Source organism: Aristolochia californica, unplaced genomic scaffold (assembly GCF_029961685.1).
Source record: "Aristolochia californica isolate CCGP_79_NKW_82.1479 unplaced genomic scaffold, dmAriCali1.0.hap1 SCAF_9, whole genome shotgun sequence".
Taxonomy (NCBI): Eukaryota; Viridiplantae; Streptophyta; class Magnoliopsida; order Piperales; family Aristolochiaceae; genus Aristolochia; species Aristolochia californica.
The window spans coordinates 2,541,386-2,560,947 of record NW_027182290.1 but is presented as its reverse complement, the minus strand read 5'-3'; the positions used below and the strand labels follow the sequence as shown (position 1 = coordinate 2,560,947).

The following is a 19,562-nucleotide window of genomic DNA, read 5'->3' as shown; positions in this document are numbered from 1 at the left end:
AGTACTCTTATTGGTTATCTGATTGATTTAATTAGTTCTTTTCCTGTTATATTCCTTTTCTGGGTCTCTGATGTATGAAATCTTGAAGACTTGATAAGTCTCTTCCATGCTGATGAACTTCCAAATCAAACATTAAAAAATCTTGGAAACCATTACAGAAAGAAGAACAACCATGGCCTGGACAGAATAATTTTCAGCAGAAACTTAACCATATTGGATTCAGTGGAGGGGCTGATGGAATGTGTTAGCTAGTTCAAGGGTCCCAAGACCAAGATCCTGTGCATTGAAATGACCCACAAAATCTATGGCTTCTATCACAGTTGCAGTTTGACAATTTCTCTTCTGGAATCTGGACCACATGAGCAAGGCTTCCCAAGCCAATACCTAGAATTTGAGTTGGAGTTCAGCCTTTTATTTTTTTAATTTTGTTCTCCTTTAATCTATTGCATGCTACCCAGTTACAGTTCATGCAGGGTGGCCCAAGGGGAATTCCTTGTCAGCTCAAACAACAGACTTGGAGAGAGAGAGAGAGAGAGAGAGAGAGAGAGAAGTTAGAAAATGTTTAGGAAATATTTTTTATTTTTATTTTTGTTTTATGTTTTTAAGAAAATGCCATAGACAAATTAAGCTTGTGAAGCAAAAAATTAAAATTAAAATTGTTAATTTTCTATGCAGTTTTACCATCTAAAAATCTTTTTAAGCAATATATTTTACCAATTATGACTTTGTCATGGATCTTTTACATTGCTTGAATGAATATTTTAAATAAATATTTTGAAGACTAAACTCAATCTAATATAAAAATGAAATTTACTCGATTGCAATATCGGACCCCGATCCCAAAAATTCTTAAAAAAATATAAAAGTCCACTTTAATACTTCAATAAATTTGTATTACACAACAAGGATTCCCCTCCGTGCAAAATATCGAATGAAAATGTTACAAAAGTATTACGTACCCCCTTTAATCCTATACAGTCAGATTGAAACAAAAAAATCAACATAAGAATCATTTTCAAGAATTTTTTGGTTTTAAATAAACCATACTCTACAGAAAAAAAAAAAACTACTTGCTCGAACAGATCAAACGTGTTTTCTTCTCTTTTACCCCTTTAAATCTATTGAACTCTAAATTTTTCTCCAACTAGCTAATTACTTGACAAGGTTCACAAAGCTATATACACCTAAAAATAAAATAAAAAATCCTCCCAAGAACCATTTACGTATTCGTTTATATTTTTAGACTAATTAAGGCTAGCCTTAAAATATTGTATGTATATAACTAATACGTATCATATATAGACCGATACTAATCGTACATAGAATGATACACATATAAAAATTTAGGGTTCGACAAATACATAGTTGTATATTGAGTATTAATATTTCTAATATTTATTTTATCTGACACAAGTCCGGTAGTTTTAAATTATTTTTAATAGTTGAAGATAATTAAAGAGAGATATATATATATACATGTATGTATGTATTTGTTATTTAAATAAGTAATATGTTTAAGAGGAGGAAAGAGGCTTTGGGAGCATCAAAATCAGAATACTTCCCCTCTATCATTCTCGAGCCGGGGATCTTTAATTTTCTAAATTGGGGCACCCCTTTTCAAATTAGGGCAGAGTGAGAAACTTTCCGTGACAAGATTGAGAGAGAGAATGAGAGATGCCTCCCTCTCTCCAACTCCTTTTGCTTTCGTCTATCCCAAGAAGATATGGGCTGTCCTCTTGACCCATGACACGTGAAACTCTGCAATCATTATCAGAGGAATAACGAAACTTCTCAACCCCTCTCTAATCACGTCTTACGTCCATTTTAGCCTCAAATTTTGTTTTCTCACAGGCTTTCCTCCCCATGCAGCTTTTACTTACACTAAATCCTTCTTATTTATATATTTATACAGTTAGCGTTAAAGATGCTCTTGAATGATGGGTTCATACTTGAAATTCGGGAACTTAGTCTGACCCTGTAAAAAGGTCAAATTTGGTAGGAATCTTCTCTTTTTCAGATTTTTGAGTGATGCTGCCTTGATGTGCGGTGAGATTTTTTAAGGATTTACTTGAACTGACCCGTTGAGCTTGCTTTTTTTTTTTTTTTTTTAATAAATTAATCCTTTTTTTTGTTTTTTGGGGTTTTTTTTCTTCACAATGTGTCCATAATGATAAATAATTATACTTTTTATTAGTAATTATCATTAATAATGTTCATGACTAAAAAAATTACATTTTATTGGTTTAATTGGTGTATTTGGTTGATCTCACTCGCATTATTATGCCCTGAGAAAGAAAAAAACGGTGTGGGAGAGTGCCAGAGAGGGGAGATTCTCCCGACTATTATGTGGTGGGGTTGAGAGTAGGTGACCCGTCGTTTTGAAACATAGTGAGGAAGGGACATTAGCCATATCCCCTCATTCCTGTAATATCGGAAAAAAAAAACTCTCTATGATTAAAACTTATTTATTTATTTTAAGTTAGATAGTTTAGTGTTTAGTATTATAATGGGTCCATCAATGTTCAAACATGGTTAACCTTAATTTAGTTGAATAACTTACCTTAAATAAATCAAAATCGACTTGAGTTTTATGACATTGATCCAAACTAAGTAACATAAGTGTTGTTGGAGTTAATCATAGAGGATACTTGAGTGAAATGGATTGGATGATTTCTTTTCCTCTCCTTCCATCTTTTAAAGTGATTGCCATGAGATCTAAGTAGCTTCCATTACTTCCTTGACTATGAATAGCAACATATCAGGGCAAGGTCAAGTTCTCACAATAAACTTGTCTTTGCTTTACCCCTTGACTCGGTTAGAATTTCAACATTATCCCACATTGTTTCATTCTTTTTTAAATAATTATCGTTTTGATAAAAGTATATATAATACATGTATGCTTACTATTTATTTGATGAGAATATATTATAATTATCATTTTTAAAGATTTTTAACCCATGACATATATAAAAGTTGAGGCCATAAGATTTTACCTCAATATTGCAATTTTTTTTTTTTGAACCCTTTGCTCGAAGGAGTGATGAAAAAAAAACCCATTTCAGAGTTACAATTTACTACTTATTAACATTAGTAAATTGGATTACATAAGTGAATTAATCAAATCCTTTCTTATTCCTTTACAAATGCAACAATAATCCAGTTCGAAGCTCTAATACAAGTAAACTTGAGTGCATAATGAAGCCACTACCATTGACCCTTATAAGCATATGTATGAAATAGAATCAAATTAGTTACCAAAGATTCAAAAAATTATTAGTTGCTAAATTTTGCATGAACTAGCTCTGATACCAAATATTAAGTACGTCATTAGAAGATTAATTGTATCAATAACTTTATAACTAGTAGTATATGAAAACGTAGACACTTCGATATAAATCATATTAATCTATGCTAATCGATTATCTACCAAGGTTTTTTTACTTGCAGAATTAACTTATGACTCGAGTAACTAGGATGGGATAATTTGGGCAGGGTGAGTTGAGATGTATGGAGGAATTTGATTTGCCCCAAGTTTGTTCACCAAATCGGTGAGTCCCTATCTTATTGCCTGAGTCCACTCAAAATTTTATCTATTCGAGTTAAGTCTGGAGTCCTAGTTTGATGTCTATGGACTCCGACTAAAAAACACATAATTATAACTATTTTTTTACTATTTTAAAATATTTGATATTTAGTACCGAGGAGATAATCAATCAACTCTAAAGCTTAAAGTATAAGCCCTACATTTTTCTCTTTTGAATGGCTTTCAATAATAACTCTTCAAAAGGGGTCCCTCATATTGTGCACTCAGAGGTCATCTTAACCGAAAAAACAAAGGGTACCCACCCTATAAATTATTAGCTTTTTGTGGTTATCGATTTATTTATTTATTTATTTTCACAAACCGGACTTCTTTTATCGTTGCGAGCATGATTTTGACTAGATGCGAATGATATTTGATTAGACATGAGGTATTCTCTTGTTTTTTTATTAACCAGTCCATTTCCATGTGGGCTCTTCTGCATCAATGCAAGGAGGGTAGGACCCAGTACGGTTTTCAGACCAGCCCACTTTATGGGATGATGGGCTTGATGTCCTCTGTGGCACTGTCCTCCATTTCTTGTTCCCCATTAGCTTTTGTAAACATCATCTCAAGGGGAAGGAAATTGAGACAAGTTGGGAAAAGGGGAGACTTTAAAATGCAAAGATAGTTTGCCCAAAATAGAAGGTATATATGTCCTTAATTGAGGCAACAATAAATTAGTAAAGATAATAAATTTTTTAATTATTTATTTATTATTTATCTTTGTGTATTGTTTGTATATAAAGGAAACCGATAATGGAGTCCTCCAACCTAGACATATTTAGGGGCATGTTTGGAACCCCACGTAATAGAAAAGAAAAGAAAGAAAAAGAATTTTAATTATCAAAATTTTAAAATATTATTATTATTATTTTTTTTTTTTTGCACTGCATCCAAACAAGAAAAATTATATTTCTTTTCCATTTTTTCTCTCGTGGCTATCCAAACAAGAGAAAACGACCTGTCTCCCTCCACCCATTATGGCCTCACAGGGTAAGGGGTCACCTATTCTCTCGTCCTCGTTCTCATTCTTGCCTCATAGGGTGAACGGCCGCCCGTCCTCGTCCTCGCCTGGATTGGGTCTTTGTTCAATTCGTGTGAACTACTAATTAAGCTTTTACATTTTCAATTGTAATTATTTGAAAAGAGTAAATACCAATTAGGAAAAGCAAGTAAATTTTCTTCGTATTGGGCTTCCGGTGTATCGTATTGGGCCTACTAAACACCCTCTTCACTTCTATGCTCCCTTTTTTTGGGCAGATTTGCAAATGATTGGAATGCTGATGTCATGAACCATTATTGGGCCACTGTCTATACTTGTAGCTCGGCCCACTTTAAAATAGAAAGGTCCAAGGCATTAAAGTCAGGGCCGTACGTCGACGAATGACAATTGACAGGCGACAGCTGCTCTACCGAGTCTCCAGCATGACGAACCGGTAAGGCAGTAACGACATGGGAAATTTTTGACGAGTGAGGTGATCGAGGGAAGTCGATGGCCAGGGTGCGACATTGGTGGAACCGTGGAAAGCCCGTCGCTCTGATCTGGCTCGTCTCTGCACTTCTCTTCTTCTTGGTCTTCCGAATGGCGATCCGAAGCTCTGTTTCTCAAAGTTCCCCTGTACCCGATCCAGGTGCGTTTCGCTTGTTTATTTGCAACTCTTTTTACAGTGGTGATCGACTTGTCGGAGCAGAATTCGGTCTCCTTTTACCCTCTTCACTCTGTTTCGAAATTGTTGGGATTTGATAAGGTGAACCGGGGAGACTCTTGAAAAGTTTCCCGCTGGTTGTCAAGTGCGGAAATTGAGTTTACTGCGGCGCTGTGGTATTCCCTCTTTGTGGAAATTAGGGAATAATTGGGGCATTGTGCCGACACCTCGCAGGGCCTACCATCTCATATTCAGAGAAACGATCGAGGTTGTACGATAAAATGGAGCGGGATTTGGATGAGAAAGGTGCTGTGTTCCTCAGCGGGGGACAAACTTCTCAGTCCCTCTCTCTTTCTGATATCTTCACTTTGAAGGATGGGGTGGTCACCCCTGTACTTAAGGTATATGTTGGTGAAGTTTTAGACTTTCACAATTTTGCTATGAATTTCCTTATTTATTTATTTTCAAATTTGCCTGTTGATTTCTGTGGGGTAATGCTGCAGCCTGCGGATCCTCCTGTTCGTGCGAATGTATTGTACATGGACCCAGAATTTTCAACCCCAATATCGTAAGTAGTTTGTTCTATCCCATCATAAATTATTCGTTGATGACGCTAGCGCTTCATGCTGCCATTTATAGTTTAATAATTTTTTTTTTTGGTTGGAGATTTTCTATTTTATGTTGATGTTATCGTTATGATCTTGAAACTCAAGATTGGACTTCTTCTCTTTGACACCCAATTTTAAGTTTACATTAAGTAGACTGGGGACTTGAGCGAATATTTGATTCAGTCACTGATGGAGAAAGTGGAAACATAGAAATATATATGTAAAGTTGTAATACCGTTAGTGTTGCTGCATTAAAGAATTAAAACTCTCGAGGCTGAAGGGTAAATTTAGCTAGGTACTTTACACAGATTTTTAAAGAAGTCGTACTCTAGAGAGCAATAGGAAAGCTGTAATCCATTTTAACATAAAAACAAAAGTTCACATTAAGTAGACTGGGGACTTGAGCGAATATTTGATTCAGTCACTGATGGAGAAATTGGAAACATAGAAATATATATGTAGAGTTGTAATACCGTTAGTGTTGCTGCATTAAAGAATTAAAACTCTCGAAGCTGAAGGGTAAATTTAGCTAGGTCACAGATTTTTAAAGAAGTTACTCTAGAGAGCAATAGGAAAGCTGTAATCCATTTTAACATAAAGACAAAAGTTCACCTGTGAAATGAAGCAGTAACCTTGTTGAAAACTCAGAGAAAAGGCTCTGCATTGCTTTCCCACTTCATATGTGGAACACTCATGAATGTTTGTCTATGGCTGCTGCAGGCAGGCAGTTAGGGATACCTTTCTTCCCTATTTTGACAAAGGTGATGGTCCTCTTTTCCGTGTTTCTTACCTCGTTGCCTTATTTGTAAATTTATCATTTAAATCATGAGGATTGTGAGTCTAATTGGAAGACATGGAAAGTTTCCTTTCTTTCTTGTATTTTTCCCTTAGGGAACTTATTCAGCCTTTTTATTTCTTTCACTCTATTTCTGGAGTACTTACTGACATTCTCCATCTGGTACTGGCAGCAATCTGGTTCCAGAACACAAGTTTGTATCATTTTAGTATGTTTCATGCTTCTCATCATCTTGAACCTATTCCTGCAACAGAAGATGAGGTAGTTGCATAAATCCTAATCATTATAATATCCATTTTCTCGTTAGCCCTTATTGTATTAAATTATTGTGTCGTATTTGTGAGATTGAAGCTGAGGCAAATGCAGTGAAAGCAGTTTCAGAAGCTCTTTGTCCACTGAAGATAGTGCTAGATAGAGTGCTATTGACATCAACTGGTGTGCTACTGGGGTGTTGGCAGGTTGGTAATGCCAAACTTGAGATCCCTTTTTCTTCTTACCTATTGCTTTTAATCTTATATGCCACCATTTATAATTGCTCCAATATGGGCATTTTTTAAAAATATCTAAAAGAGAGCAAACTCACTTGGAAAAACTTCCAAGTGCTTCAAGCTTCCTTTTTCAACAGATGAAGCTCTTACTAGCTGACAATCTAGTTTTATCGCAGTTATGAATGACATGATCTGGCCTAAGTCTTGTAGCATTAAAAAATATGATAGCTAAAGGCTGGTAGAATTAAAAGACATGATAAAATCATGTCATGGTTGAGTTGAAACGTGATGACTTTTTTATCCTTTTTGCACTTCTCACTAGCATATCATCCTTCTTTCTCTCAGATCAAGATGATCAGTCAACATTTTGCATTTATAAAACTTCAAATTTAGGCATTGATTCTGTTTTTACTTTTGTTTTGATGCAGGTACCATCTGGTACAGACCCAGTAAACATCCGTGCAAATTTGAGGAATGCTCTCCCTCATGCACCCAGAAAGCAACTTGTAAGCTGTAGATCATATGAATCTCTTTTTATTTTTATTGAATTTCTTGTAACATAAAGGAGCCATCTGGTCTGGAGGGTGCTCTCTTCTAACTTGAGGCTGGATGATGCACTTCTGACCTGGATTCTCCTGGCCTGAGAGGGTTAGGGTCTAAAATATTAATTGTTTAGACAACCATTTTCAGTTGATTATACATTATTCATCATCTTGGGGATCTCTCCATAATTGTCAAACACCTAACCAATAAGATTTCCCAGGAGGTCACCCATCCTAGTATTACTCTCACCCAAGCTCGCTTAACTTCAGAAGTCTGAGTCAGACGCCTAGCCAATACAACTCAACAGACCGGTCTGTTAGATGCGGAAAACACAACACTTAACCAAAGTGGACGGAACCACTCTGACACCCACCGTTCCCGGGTTCGGGACCATTGCACTCCGGGATTCGAACGCGGAACGTGGGCAACAGCTCTGATACTATGTCAAACACCTAGCCAATACAACCCAAAAGACCGGTCTGTTAGATACGGAAAGCACAACACTTAACCAGAGTGGACGGAACCACTCTGACAAATATTCCCCTGACTTGGGGTTAGTGTCACAAGGAAAATAATTCTAAGCCATGTCTCTACTATGAATTTCTTGTGATTATGTAGTTGGAATCATTAACTGTTTCCAAGCAACTCCAATCTTAAAATTATTACCTTTTATTTGGGCTGGTAAGTGGTTCTGAACTAGTACATAAAAAGAAAAAGAGCTATGATGGTCTTCTTCAAGAAAGGTCCTGGTTCTGCCCAGACAGTTGCCAGTTTCGTTATTATGCTTTAATCCAAAAGTGTGAAGGAGGGAAAATAAATCTATGCTTGGACTTGTTCAAGTTTTTGGATAGGATTATTTGAGAAGCTTTCAGCTTTCGTTTCCATCTATATCTTGTCCTAATACTCTTTTCCATGGTGCAGTATGACCCTGTCATTCTTCACACATCATTTGCAAGACTTCTGGGACAGCCAAAAATTTCATCAGAGGTAGAGACTCTTAGTAGTGACAACCTAATGTTATGCTAATATTGGTGATGTTTTTTATGCACAGAACCATGGAAATAATTTGCATGCTATATAGGTTTTCCTATTGTTTCCTTTCTGCCAGATTTTCAATGTGAAAAATGTGCAATTAATAAAATAGGTACCCTTTGTTATCCTCAGTGAAGTGAAAAAATATATTTTCTCTGTAATAGGAATGCAGTCTGTAAACATGTGAATGATCCCTTTGAAAAAATTCCATGCTAATAGTGGGTCAGAGGCTGGTAAATTAAGAGAAATGAGAGCAAATAAGACGATGAGTAGCAGAGATATTTAAAGGTGAAAAAATTTCCATCTCTCTCTCTGTCTCTCTGCCTCTGGCCATTGTCACAATCTGCTCCTGCCTCTCATGAACTACTGCCATCAATCTGAAGACCACTTGTCAGTGCTGAGTTTATCCATTCGATTCAAAGGTATCAATTCTCTCAGTTGAAGCACAAATACGTCAAACTGCTTTTTATCCATTTGCGATGCATCACAAATAGTGAGATTGCTCATTCAGGAGAAAAACTATTCTAGAGGTTGAATGTTTTCCTTGTATGTTGTTCTTTCTGTCAACGACAAACACACCCATGTTTCTTGTAGATACTGAAATAATTAGTCATGGTGCTCTGCAGACTAATTGCTTGCCACCCCCTTTGCATTTTTCCCTCTCATTATCGTGTTTTTATTTGGTCAGACATTATTTATTAATGCAACTACCTTTTGGCTGACTTCTTAAAGGAGGTGACCAAATAGTATTGGAGACTAGTCAAATGAGTGTCAGAAAGGTAGAGTAATTCATATCTCTACATAGAGTCTTCACCATTTAAAAAACAAAAAAAATGCATTGAGAACATCAAAGAACACAATCAAAAGAAAAAAGCCAGTTGTTTACCTCCCTATTTTACAATGAAGTAAACCATAACCGATGGCTTAAACCTAACTTTGATGAGACCCTTCTAGGAAACCCTGCCAAGTTGGTGCTGGCAGGGTAACAAGGAATCACACTGGCAGAATTTTACTAGTCTACTCAGATGGTGTATGGCAAAATTTTACTGTTGGGCGCTCTTACAAGTCATTAAGCTTTTCTCCAGCATTTTATATCCTCTGTGGTTGTTGAAAGAGATTTCAACAAAAAAGATTGGATCAATGAAAACGATCTCTTCATGTCTTATGTATGTTCGCCAATCCATGACAATGGCAGCATGCATTTTAAACTGCCGATATAGTATCTCAGATTCTCTTGCTAAAGGAGGGAGCATCCAGGATCTCCCTCCTAGTCGGGAATTCTTTCCCTATTCCTTCCGAGGCTTGGGGTCTTCCTCACCTTCCACCAGGTATTCGCTTGTCTTCTGAAGTAATAAAAGCTGAAGAACTGAACATTTTGAAATATATATTTTTTTAAAACTCTATATTTTATATTGGAAGATTATGGTGCATTACTGTCTGTGCGCCAAAATTTGTTAGTGTTTGTTTCTTCTTCTTCATTTTCTTCTTTTTTTGCTTGCTTTATTCCAAGTCTGTCTGTGTTGTATTTGTAGGAAAAACATGAGCCCAAGAATCAACTCCAATTCTTTCATGAGCTGGTCAAGCAGATAAATGACCGCATCCGTGGTTTCAAGGTATATTTCCTGACAATTAGCCACTTCTCGTTTGATTCTCTGCTGGTTTCTTGCTCGTAAACGACAATTGCCTTTTTCCGTTTTAAGGAAAAAATAAGTTGACCTTATGCAGTTATGTAAAACTGATTCAGGCTACAATATCAGAGCTATGGTTTGTGGAAGAATTTGATGTACTGGCTCTTGCCTTGAATGGTAGGATGAAGGTGCGAAAGTTCCAATTTGGATGCAGGGAAAGTTGATCTTCTCAGGCATAAAGAGAGGGAATGTATGCAAAAGTGGACATGACTGGATGACATGAAAACTTGTATTATGTTTTCTCTGTGCCATTTCTAAAATTTGGTTCCCTCCTTGTTAGAAAAACCACTTTTGTTATCTTCTCTACTGACCTCACTCAGTTGTCCATTGTCCAATTCATACGCTGAATGATATTTCAAGCTCTGGAACCATGCTTCTTCAGCTTGTCCAGGTAAAGACTTATCTTTTAATAGGCTTTACAAATGAAAGATGTGGATGAGTTATTAACTAGAAGATTTTGAAGGGTTTTGATAGGAGACGTAAAATAAATGTTTTATCCTGATTAATTGAGCATTTCAGTTCACCATAGAGGATGTTAGAGAGGCTTGTTAAAAAGGTGTTTTCCTTCACCTTTAAGCCCTAATATATGTGACATCTTAGTGAAACTTCCATTATTATTTACTAGAGAAATTAAATTAATAGTTTCTTTAGCTTCTTTGATCTCATTAAAATAGTTCAATCTAATTAAACAAAGTCTGTCAAGGTCAAGTGATTCCTCTTGTCATTGGCCTTCAAAGATAGTACTCCACCATCACTAAGGACATGGGAGTTGCAAATATTTTAGCAAAAGAGTGCATCGTTCAACCTGATATCACACACAACTCACTCTAAGTGGAGGTTGATTAAGCAGCTAATTATTGTTTTAATTATATGAACGTTTGTGATTAGGTTTTTATCAACTGATTTCTTCACTAAACCCCTCTAGGGGGGAATCCCTTCTTTTGTGCACTGGCAGGGGAGGAGCCCCCGTCCTTCGATTAAGAGGGTAGAGGCTCCTCTTGTTTATTTTAATACATGATAATGATATGTTACTAGGTCCATTGATGGTCAACCCTGGTATACTTGGTTTTATCTAAACTTAGTCATATGATGGAATCAAGGATAGGGTCAATTTTTATAACATTGACATATGTGAAACGGTTATCTCAGCCATCTGATCATGACGGTTGAGATAACTGTTAATCATGATCAAATAGTTGAGATATCATTTCGCATGTTTCGTACCTAATGACTTTTGTAGTGTATCAGCCCTTTATATCTTTTAATACTTATTCAAAGTTTTATGAGACTGATAGAACACCTTTTTCTCTTATTTTTTTAGGGCAATAAATCTTAATATTTATCGATTATTTACCTGATAAAATGTGAATAAAAACGCAGCCTAATATAAATCTCTTCGTACTTTGACGACGTGATGCGCTTTTGACGACGCTGGCAGTGTGGTTGTAGGCTGGCTCGCGAACGGTGTACCCTGCGCACACCCAGCAGCACGGCACTGGCCACTGACGAGCAACAGAGCTAAATGTTACGTTTGACTTTCAATCGCGGCGTGTTACCTGCTCGCGCGCTTGCCCAGTTCTCTTTCCGAGGGCGAGTGCCGTGACTGCTGTCCACAAGCGCCGCGTGCGTAAGGCGCCTGCCTCTCTTGTCCGCTCTGTGCTCTGCTCCTATTTTCCTTCGCTTTGGTCGCTCTTTGACGGCTTTTACCAGTACTTGTTTCCTCTATTCTGATTCTTTCATTCTCGGTTTTGAGGTGAGCGCCTCATCGCATATATTCTTATCTGTTTGAGCCCTAGATGTGATGCTTGGAAAGTTGGAGTTTTCCTCGAATTCTGTACTATTGTAAGTGTTTGATTTCCTTGATTTGGGGAGCTTTTGGGAAACTACTGACTTGTGGATGTACTTTTAGGAGGGTCGTCTTTTGGGGTTTGGACTCGGAGTTGTGTTATCTTGATCGTGGTGTTGTTTTTGTTTGGTTTTGGCATATGTTGAAGTTTTTTCGTTTTGTTTAGCGTTTCAGACGACTTGGTTGTTGCTTGTTAGTGTTTCTCTACTTCTTGGTATTTTGCCTCTAATATTATTGCATCTTGAGTTTGAAATGGGAACTTTTTTGGTAATTGGAGACTAACCGGCTGTTAAATTTGTGTTTTGGATACCAAAAAACATTTTTGTTAGACCACTTGCATTTGGAGAAAAGAAGGATTTTGCATTTTGTATCAATTTGATGACATAAATTTGGAGAGTAATTGTGGCGTGTGTAGTCAACATTCAGGAAGAAAGTTTCGAGAGTAATTTATGGGACTTTCACTGTTGTAAGTCTTTGGATGATCTTACTATTGTAATTTATTCAGGATTTTTTTCTGTTGATAATAAATCCCATTTAGTTTGGTCATTGCTTGATCATAATGTATATGTTTTTTTATTTGTGTGGGTTGATTGGCAGAGTTAGAAGCGTGCTTTTGGAGGGGCATACGCTTGAGAAGATTATTCTTTGCATATGGCTGTGACTGAATGAAGAGACTGAACGCGATTTCGTGTCTTACAAGAACCATGGTTAATGAGTCAAATATCGTAGTGGAGAAACCTGCTAGCAGGTCAGTGAGTATCAGGATTTTTATTCTTTTCTGGAAAGTGATCTTAGTTCAGTTACCAAATTTATATTGCTTCCCTCTGCATATTAATTTTATGAAGACTCTAAAGAGTAGATGATGAGAAGCTGGATCAAATGATTTGCCTACCATTCTGTTAACTGGAATTTTCAACCTTTTTCTGTGGATGTAACTTCAATCCGCTGCATCTTATTCTGCATCTGAAAACAATATTGGACCTGGTGCAGGAATTCACCGAATAAAGAGAACCTAGGAAGAGTTCCAAAGAAGATTCACAAGGCTGCTAGAGAGAAGCTGAAACGTGATCATTTGAACGAGCTTTTTTTAGAGCTTGACAATGCCCTAGGTAACTGTCACCCCTATGGAATCTTTTTTCTTCTGCTTGTTGTGTTCAGTCCCATTGTAAATGTACTTTGGTTATTTCTTATAAAATCTAAACATTGTTACTTTTTAGTTTTTCTGTAGAGAAAAGTAACGGGGTTAGGTCAGACTGTTCCCCTGAAATTCCAAATTACAATTTTTTACCAGCTTGTATTGGATATTGGTTTCTGTTTCCTACTGAAACAAGTGCTCTTCAATGCCTCTCAAGTGATATTTTCCCTAATCTTTTGTTTAATTTTTTTGAACAGAACCAACTCGTCAAAACAATGGCAAGGCTTCAATACTATGTGATACCTGCAAATTACTCAGGGACCTGCTTATGCAGGTGAAGAGCCTCAAGAAGGAGAATGCAACTCTTTTGACTGAAACACATTATGTAACTCTCACAATCATAATCTGTTATGTTTTTTGTTTCTTTATGATGTATATAATGCATCCTTTTATTTGCTCAGCTCACATTTCTGTCACTTTTGCTAGTTTTGCAAATCTGTTGACTGTCCCAAATTCCCTTAATTTAATCTATTATTTGAAAAAATTGTGGAAATTGTATTCTTTTTGCTCTCTGTCACTTTGTTGGGAATTATAACTCTAGTGGTTGGGTTGCAGGTGACTGTTGAGAAGAATGAACTAAAAGATGAGAACAGTACGCTAGAAGCTGAGATTATGAAGTTAAGAAATGATTTAAGTGAGGGGATGCAGTCTCAACCCATATGGCCTAACGGCACAGATGCAGCTACCAGCCAGCCCCATCTTGACAACTCAGCGTCATCTTTGTCGGAAAACCTGGAACAACCACCACCACCTGCCACAAACCCTTGTTTGGAGCCCCCGTCAGTGGTTGGGCCTGTCTTTGTGATCCCTCTCCCCCAAAATCTCCAAGCTAATTCAGACCCCAAGACGATGCAGGAGCCATTTAAACCTCCTTCACAAGTTAAGAGGCCACATGCGAGGTATCCCACCCCTTCAGATTCATGGCCTTCACAGCTCCTTGGTAACCAGCCCCCGACAGATCAGTGACAACCAGCCCCAGTGCCACCAACTGTGGACAAGAAGAGCATGTTGAAGACTCTAGGATAGATCCCTGTTTATAATAAGCAAAATGGTTACAGTTTGGGGTGCAATGACTACCTGGGAAAAATAGTCACAAGAAGGGATTTTAGGGCTTTCAGAGGACGCTGGGCAGATCATTCTAGGGTTTTCTTGGAAACAGATTGTATTTTCTTTTGTAAATTGGGTTTGCCAGGATAGAACCCGTATTGTACGCATTCATAACACAGAGGACCCTTGGGATCCATTAGAAAATCTGAAGTTTGCTTCTTTGTTACTGAATTATAAGGCTCGACTTTGAACTATTGTCGCCAATGGGTTGGCTTTACCCAAAACCCAATGAGTTTGGGTAACTTACCTTACCAAAAACGAAAGAGAGTCAAGAATCAAGATTCAGGAGAGCATCGACTGGGGAAAAACTCCCCACCTTTACTGGTTTCAAACCTAACAACAAGCATTCTGGTAAATATCCTTGATTTTTGGCTACAGCATCCCCAATAGTTAGGCTTAGATACCCAATTATTTCCTTTTACAGGAGATGTTAAATTTATTTTATATATTATAAAAATTGGATCTAATTATAATTTTTACTTTAATACCGATAAAAGTTAATAAAAATTAATTAATTAAAATAATTAAAAGTTAATAAAAATAATTAATTTAAATACTTACCTAAATTGGGTCCTTAAGTTAGATGATATAATATAAAGTATATGGATATAAATAATTTTTTTTATAAATATTACATACAAAATTTATTGCTTTTTTGGTAAGAAATGAGTGAAGTACAAAGTTAGCTAACCCGTTTACAAGGTAAAAGCTTCGATTTCCGGCCGAGCAGGTTAAACCCGTAAATTCTTTAACAAATCAGTCGCACTTTACAAGTGGCTCCCTATATTCGCATCCACCTAACTGGCTTTCGTTCTGAAGCCGGCTGCTCTGACGCGTTTGAGTGGTGGCAGCTCTACTGTGCTCCCCTGATTCTGGAAAATACTGGGAAAAGGTCCCTCTTGTTTATCTTCTGATCGGTAAAATAAGCAGATTAGCGGAATGGGCTCTGGGAATTTTCTCAAGGTGTTGCTACAGAACTTCGATGTTCTTGCTGGGTATGCTTTATTTTTTCATCTCAAAGTGTAGCATTCTTGTTTGCTCTTAACTTCGCGCATTTTTGGTTGTCTTCGGCAATCGTTGTGGTAGTAATTGAGGTTTGGTTGCTTGGTTTTGAAACATTTTTGGTTCGTTTCCTATTTCCGTCGTTTAAGGAAGAGTTATTTTTTTGTCCTTTATAAAGTGTCAAAATGTATTTTTGGGATGTTTCATTGATAGCCAGTCTGCTGAAAATTTTCCATGAGTTTATTTTCTTGGCAAAGACAACTGCAGCAAACGTTTCCTCACTCATACTTAGATTTATTTACATCCAGTGCTGAGTGATAAAGGCAGAAACTTTTGATGTTCTTAGAGGAAATTTTTAGACAAAATAGTTTCAATGAAATTATTTCTTTTCATCTAAAGTTCCTTTTTTTTATTCTGTTCTTTGTAACCCATTTCAAAGTTAAATGTCTGATTCCTCCCCCAGCTAAAATATAAACTTTATTTTTTATTAGGACATTGCCTATTTTTCTTGGTTTGTTTTACATGTTTCTGGCTGAACTTTTATATTCCTTTTAGAAACTTCTCTTTATGTTAATTTGTTTTGCAGGCCGCTGGTTAGCTTAGTCTATCCTCTGTAAGTACCTCTTCCAGTTGAAGTTTGTAAAATTGCCATAATCTGTATTCTTTGCTTATCAAATCTATTCTCCGTCTGTCCTAACTAATAACATTTTTTTTATTGTCATTAGGTATGCTTCCATTAGAGCCATAGAAACTGAATCTCGTTTGGATGACCAGCAATGGCTGACTTACTGGGTTCTGTATTCACTGATCACACTCTTCGAGCTTACATTTGCGAAAATCATTGAATGGTATGCTTTGAATCGAACATAGATGGGTAATCATTTCTTTTCCTCATTTACGACTTGAATGAAAAATTGATAACGGGACAGGACAATGTGGTTCTTTTATTTCCTTTAGTTTTGTTGAGACTGTTAATGGCACTCATGCAGATAGTCAAGCAAAAGAGTACTAACTGGGAGAGAAGATAGAGGAAATATCTATAGGTGTTCCAGCTGACTCCTGTAATGGGTTTCAATGTTTGTATTCCTTGATACTTGAACTTAGCCGTTGCTGACTGTTGATTTAAGCTAAGGTCGTGTAAAAACTGGGGACTTTGTTCTCTACAATCATTCTCTGTGTTTTGCTGCGTAAGCATGTGGTGAAGGGATTCTAATTGGGTCAGTCTCGTTTAACTGTGCTAATTGCTTCTTGGTTGTGTCCTATTTTGGGGTCCAGTGCCTCTACATGATTGCTTCATCTTGGAAGTATCTTACTCATATAGTTAATCCAATCATTTAAGCATGAAATTGAGTATTCTCATAATCTTTAGAAGTGTTTTGGATAGTTTCCGTGTACCTTCTTTCCTCCTTGATGGTGATTCTCAAATTTTTGGTATTTTGACTGGTTATGACATATAAGGTTTGTTAGTAAGGTAAAACCTCTGTTGATTCCTCAGGTTTACTTGGTATAGCTGGAATCAAGGCTATCAGAAATTGATGAATTTTGTAAGATCGATTTGATAACTAGGCTTTCTTACTGACACCACATGAAGTTGGTGCAAATGCATCTCTTGGTTTCAGAAAAAAGAAGGGTCAAAATGCGAGTAGAGTATTGATATTTCCACTTAATTTCTTGTACTTCAGGCTCCCCTTCTGGTCTTATGCAAAGCTCGTTCTTACTTGCTGGTTGGTCATACCTTACTTCAGTGGCGCTGCTCATGTGTATGAACGTTTTGTGCGACCCATGTTTGTGACACGGACAGTTAACATTGGGTACATCCCCCGCAAGAAGGATGTCTTTAATCAGCCAGATGACATGCTAGTTGCTGCGGAGAAATATATTGAAGAGAATGGCTCAGAAGCTTTTGAGAAACTTATTAGCCAGGTATGTTTTAAAAGCTCATATTTTGGTCATTTTTCTTGTGGTAACTTTGAGTGATTCTGTAAATGGGTTTTTGACTATATGAATGAGTGAAGTTTATCGACTTTTTACTCCTTTTTTTAATTAAAAAAACTGCAAAATAAAGAAAGACATAGGCGATTGCATTTTGAAGGCAAAAATTGACTTTTTGTGCAGTCTGATAGGGAGCCCAAGGCCAAAAAGAGTAACAAACGTGTGATATTTGACTAAGATTATCGCTACTAGGATTCCTATACGTCCAGTGTTTATTTCCATTAGGTGAGATCATCTTATGTCCTTGATCAGTTCCTATTCCTGAATTTTATGCACTTTGGTGACCTTACTATTTTTCTGCTATCTCCAGTCTCACTTGTGAAACAGTTGCAGGAACTGATGCAGGGCAGTGCTGCATCACTTAACATTATGACTTTGTGGATGTTTTGGTACACTTTTCTTTTTCCTTTGCTTGATACGGGGTTGTTTCCTGTGCTGATAAAAAAGATCATGTTTCCCACTTCTGGAACTAATACCTACCTATCCATCTTATATATATAACATAAGCATGTAATGGAATGCCTTAATATGGTGCTTCTCATCTTCTTCTCTAAGGAAGCTGTTGTACATGTCTTTATGTTGTTAATGGAGTTGTACCAGGGAAGCCTTCCCTACCAGCAGTTTCAGTATCGAGTTCAGCTGATAGTCATTTTGCTGATATGGAATAACTGGAATAACTCTTTTTCCTCTGTGATATTTAAATTTGTGAGAAGAGATGGTATAACTGGTAAAGATTTTAAACCAATAAATTTCTTTCATATTGGGACCAGAGTTGGGTGTATTGCCAATACAACTCTGATTATCACTGAATTAGATTCTAAAGGTTAGCATATGAGACCTGAGAGAATCCTAGTCTTACTTCAATCATTATTGGGTTATTCTTTTTCCAGGTCTGACCAGAGAGCTCGGTATGTTTCACATCTTGAGCATTGTTCTAAGTGTTCCGATATGTAAACCAATACCGAGAGTAGCTTCTTTTTATGGGTGTTCCATTAGTGAATTATTTGGCACCTCTCCATGCACCCACTATGAATTTTCGCAGGTCTTCACACCTAGGGGTGACATCGACCCGAGCCGAACCCGAACCTGCTTATGTTCGAACCCAGTTTGATTTAAATATTTCAAACTCGAGCCTAAAATTGTTATTGAGCTTGAGTCTAATAATTTTAACCGAGTTCGAGCTGAACTCAAGTTTCAACATTCATTTAAATTTTTTTAAAAAATATAATCGTGTTCAAACATACATTTAATTTTTTTTTAAAAATATATGTTAAATAAATCGTATATAAAATAATGTATACATTTTACATAAAATTTTTGATTTTCAAGTAGTTTTATTTCAATCAGTTTGCCGTCTTTCCATTTGTAAATTATCCTTATGAGTAGTCATCACCCAAATTTAGATTACTTCACCAGAATCTAAGATTACGAGGGGGGATTTAAAGAGGCCGAGATACCAGGGAAATCTTTCATTTTGTCAACTCCTGTTTCTGAATCAATGCAAAAAGCGCCATAGAATTGAGAGTGTTTCAAGATAAGAGGATAACATGGTTCTTAGGAGGCCTAGAATTGAGTTCGACCCCTAGTGTTCAAGCCCTGTTAAGATGAATTTCAGTGGGTTAGGAATCGGATTTGAGTCAATGTGGAGCAATTTTGAGTTGGCCAAGAATTAGGTTTGGGTCGGATTACATTATTGTATTATTTTGTTTAAATAAATATTTTAAACACAAAATATCTTTACAAAATGGTGAATAATTAAAATCATGCTAAAAATAATAAGAAAAATAAACTAATAACAAATACAAAGTAAAAATATGTATGTTAATATATGTTGAAATATTTGTTTGTATTGACCAACCCAGTCCTTGTATAAGATCCGTGCGGATATTTTCCTAAAAGGTTCGAGCTTTTTAGCGCACTAGTTTCAACATGGTATCAGAGAAGGTTGGTCCAGTGTTCGAGTCCCACTCCCACTAAATTTGTCCCGGGTATTTGGGTTTTGTTCATAAGGTTTGAACACTTTTTTCAACAATATA

The 19,562-nt window shown here is 36.6% G+C and overlaps 3 protein-coding genes across 8 annotated transcripts; all 3 read left to right on the top strand.

The window, feature by feature from the left end:
* Positions 1 to 5,050: 5,050 nt before the first annotated feature.
* On the top strand, positions 5,051 to 10,755 carry LOC137941941 (uncharacterized). 2 transcript variants are annotated; one of them, XM_068787562.1, is made up of 10 exons: positions 5,051 to 5,214; positions 5,464 to 5,630; positions 5,733 to 5,797; positions 6,558 to 6,598; positions 6,806 to 6,894; positions 6,978 to 7,091; positions 7,550 to 7,627; positions 8,586 to 8,651; positions 10,229 to 10,309; positions 10,441 to 10,755. In XM_068787562.1, exons 1-10 carry the CDS (start codon positions 5,076 to 5,078, stop codon positions 10,546 to 10,548), a joined length of 948 nt encoding a protein of 315 aa, XP_068643663.1. In that variant the 5' UTR covers positions 5,051 to 5,075; the 3' UTR covers positions 10,549 to 10,755. The 2 variants fall into 2 exon arrangements, with proteins under 2 accessions (XP_068643663.1, XP_068643664.1); XM_068787563.1 differs by lacking the exons at positions 10,229 to 10,309; positions 10,441 to 10,755 and adding an exon at positions 8,861 to 10,167.
* A 1,159-nt stretch (positions 10,756 to 11,914) lies between these two features.
* On the top strand, positions 11,915 to 14,703 carry LOC137941727 (protein IRON-RELATED TRANSCRIPTION FACTOR 3-like). Of its 3 annotated transcripts, none has more exons than XM_068787267.1 (5): positions 11,915 to 12,137; positions 12,828 to 12,978; positions 13,221 to 13,339; positions 13,623 to 13,750; positions 13,981 to 14,703. In XM_068787267.1, the coding sequence occupies exons 2-5, from the start codon at positions 12,896 to 12,898 to the stop codon at positions 14,389 to 14,391; spliced, it is 741 nt and encodes a 246-aa protein (XP_068643368.1). In that variant the 5' UTR covers positions 11,915 to 12,137; positions 12,828 to 12,895; the 3' UTR covers positions 14,392 to 14,703. The 3 variants fall into 3 exon arrangements, with proteins under 3 accessions (XP_068643368.1, XP_068643369.1, XP_068643370.1); XM_068787268.1 differs by having other exon boundaries at positions 11,915 to 12,226; XM_068787269.1 differs by lacking the exon at positions 11,915 to 12,137 and adding an exon at positions 12,234 to 12,696.
* A 636-nt stretch (positions 14,704 to 15,339) lies between these two features.
* On the top strand, positions 15,340 to 18,194 carry LOC137941942 (HVA22-like protein a). 3 transcript variants are annotated; one of them, XM_068787565.1, is made up of 6 exons: positions 15,340 to 15,527; positions 16,121 to 16,147; positions 16,260 to 16,382; positions 17,217 to 17,457; positions 17,650 to 17,751; positions 17,854 to 18,194. In XM_068787565.1, the coding sequence occupies exons 1-5, from the start codon at positions 15,472 to 15,474 to the stop codon at positions 17,701 to 17,703; spliced, it is 501 nt and encodes a 166-aa protein (XP_068643666.1). In that variant the 5' UTR covers positions 15,340 to 15,471; the 3' UTR covers positions 17,704 to 17,751; positions 17,854 to 18,194. The 3 variants fall into 3 exon arrangements, with proteins under 3 accessions (XP_068643666.1, XP_068643665.1, XP_068643667.1); XM_068787564.1 differs by having other exon boundaries at positions 17,837 to 18,194; XM_068787566.1 differs by lacking the exon at positions 16,121 to 16,147 and having other exon boundaries at positions 17,837 to 18,194.
* The last annotated feature ends 1,368 nt before the right edge of the window (positions 18,195 to 19,562 follow it).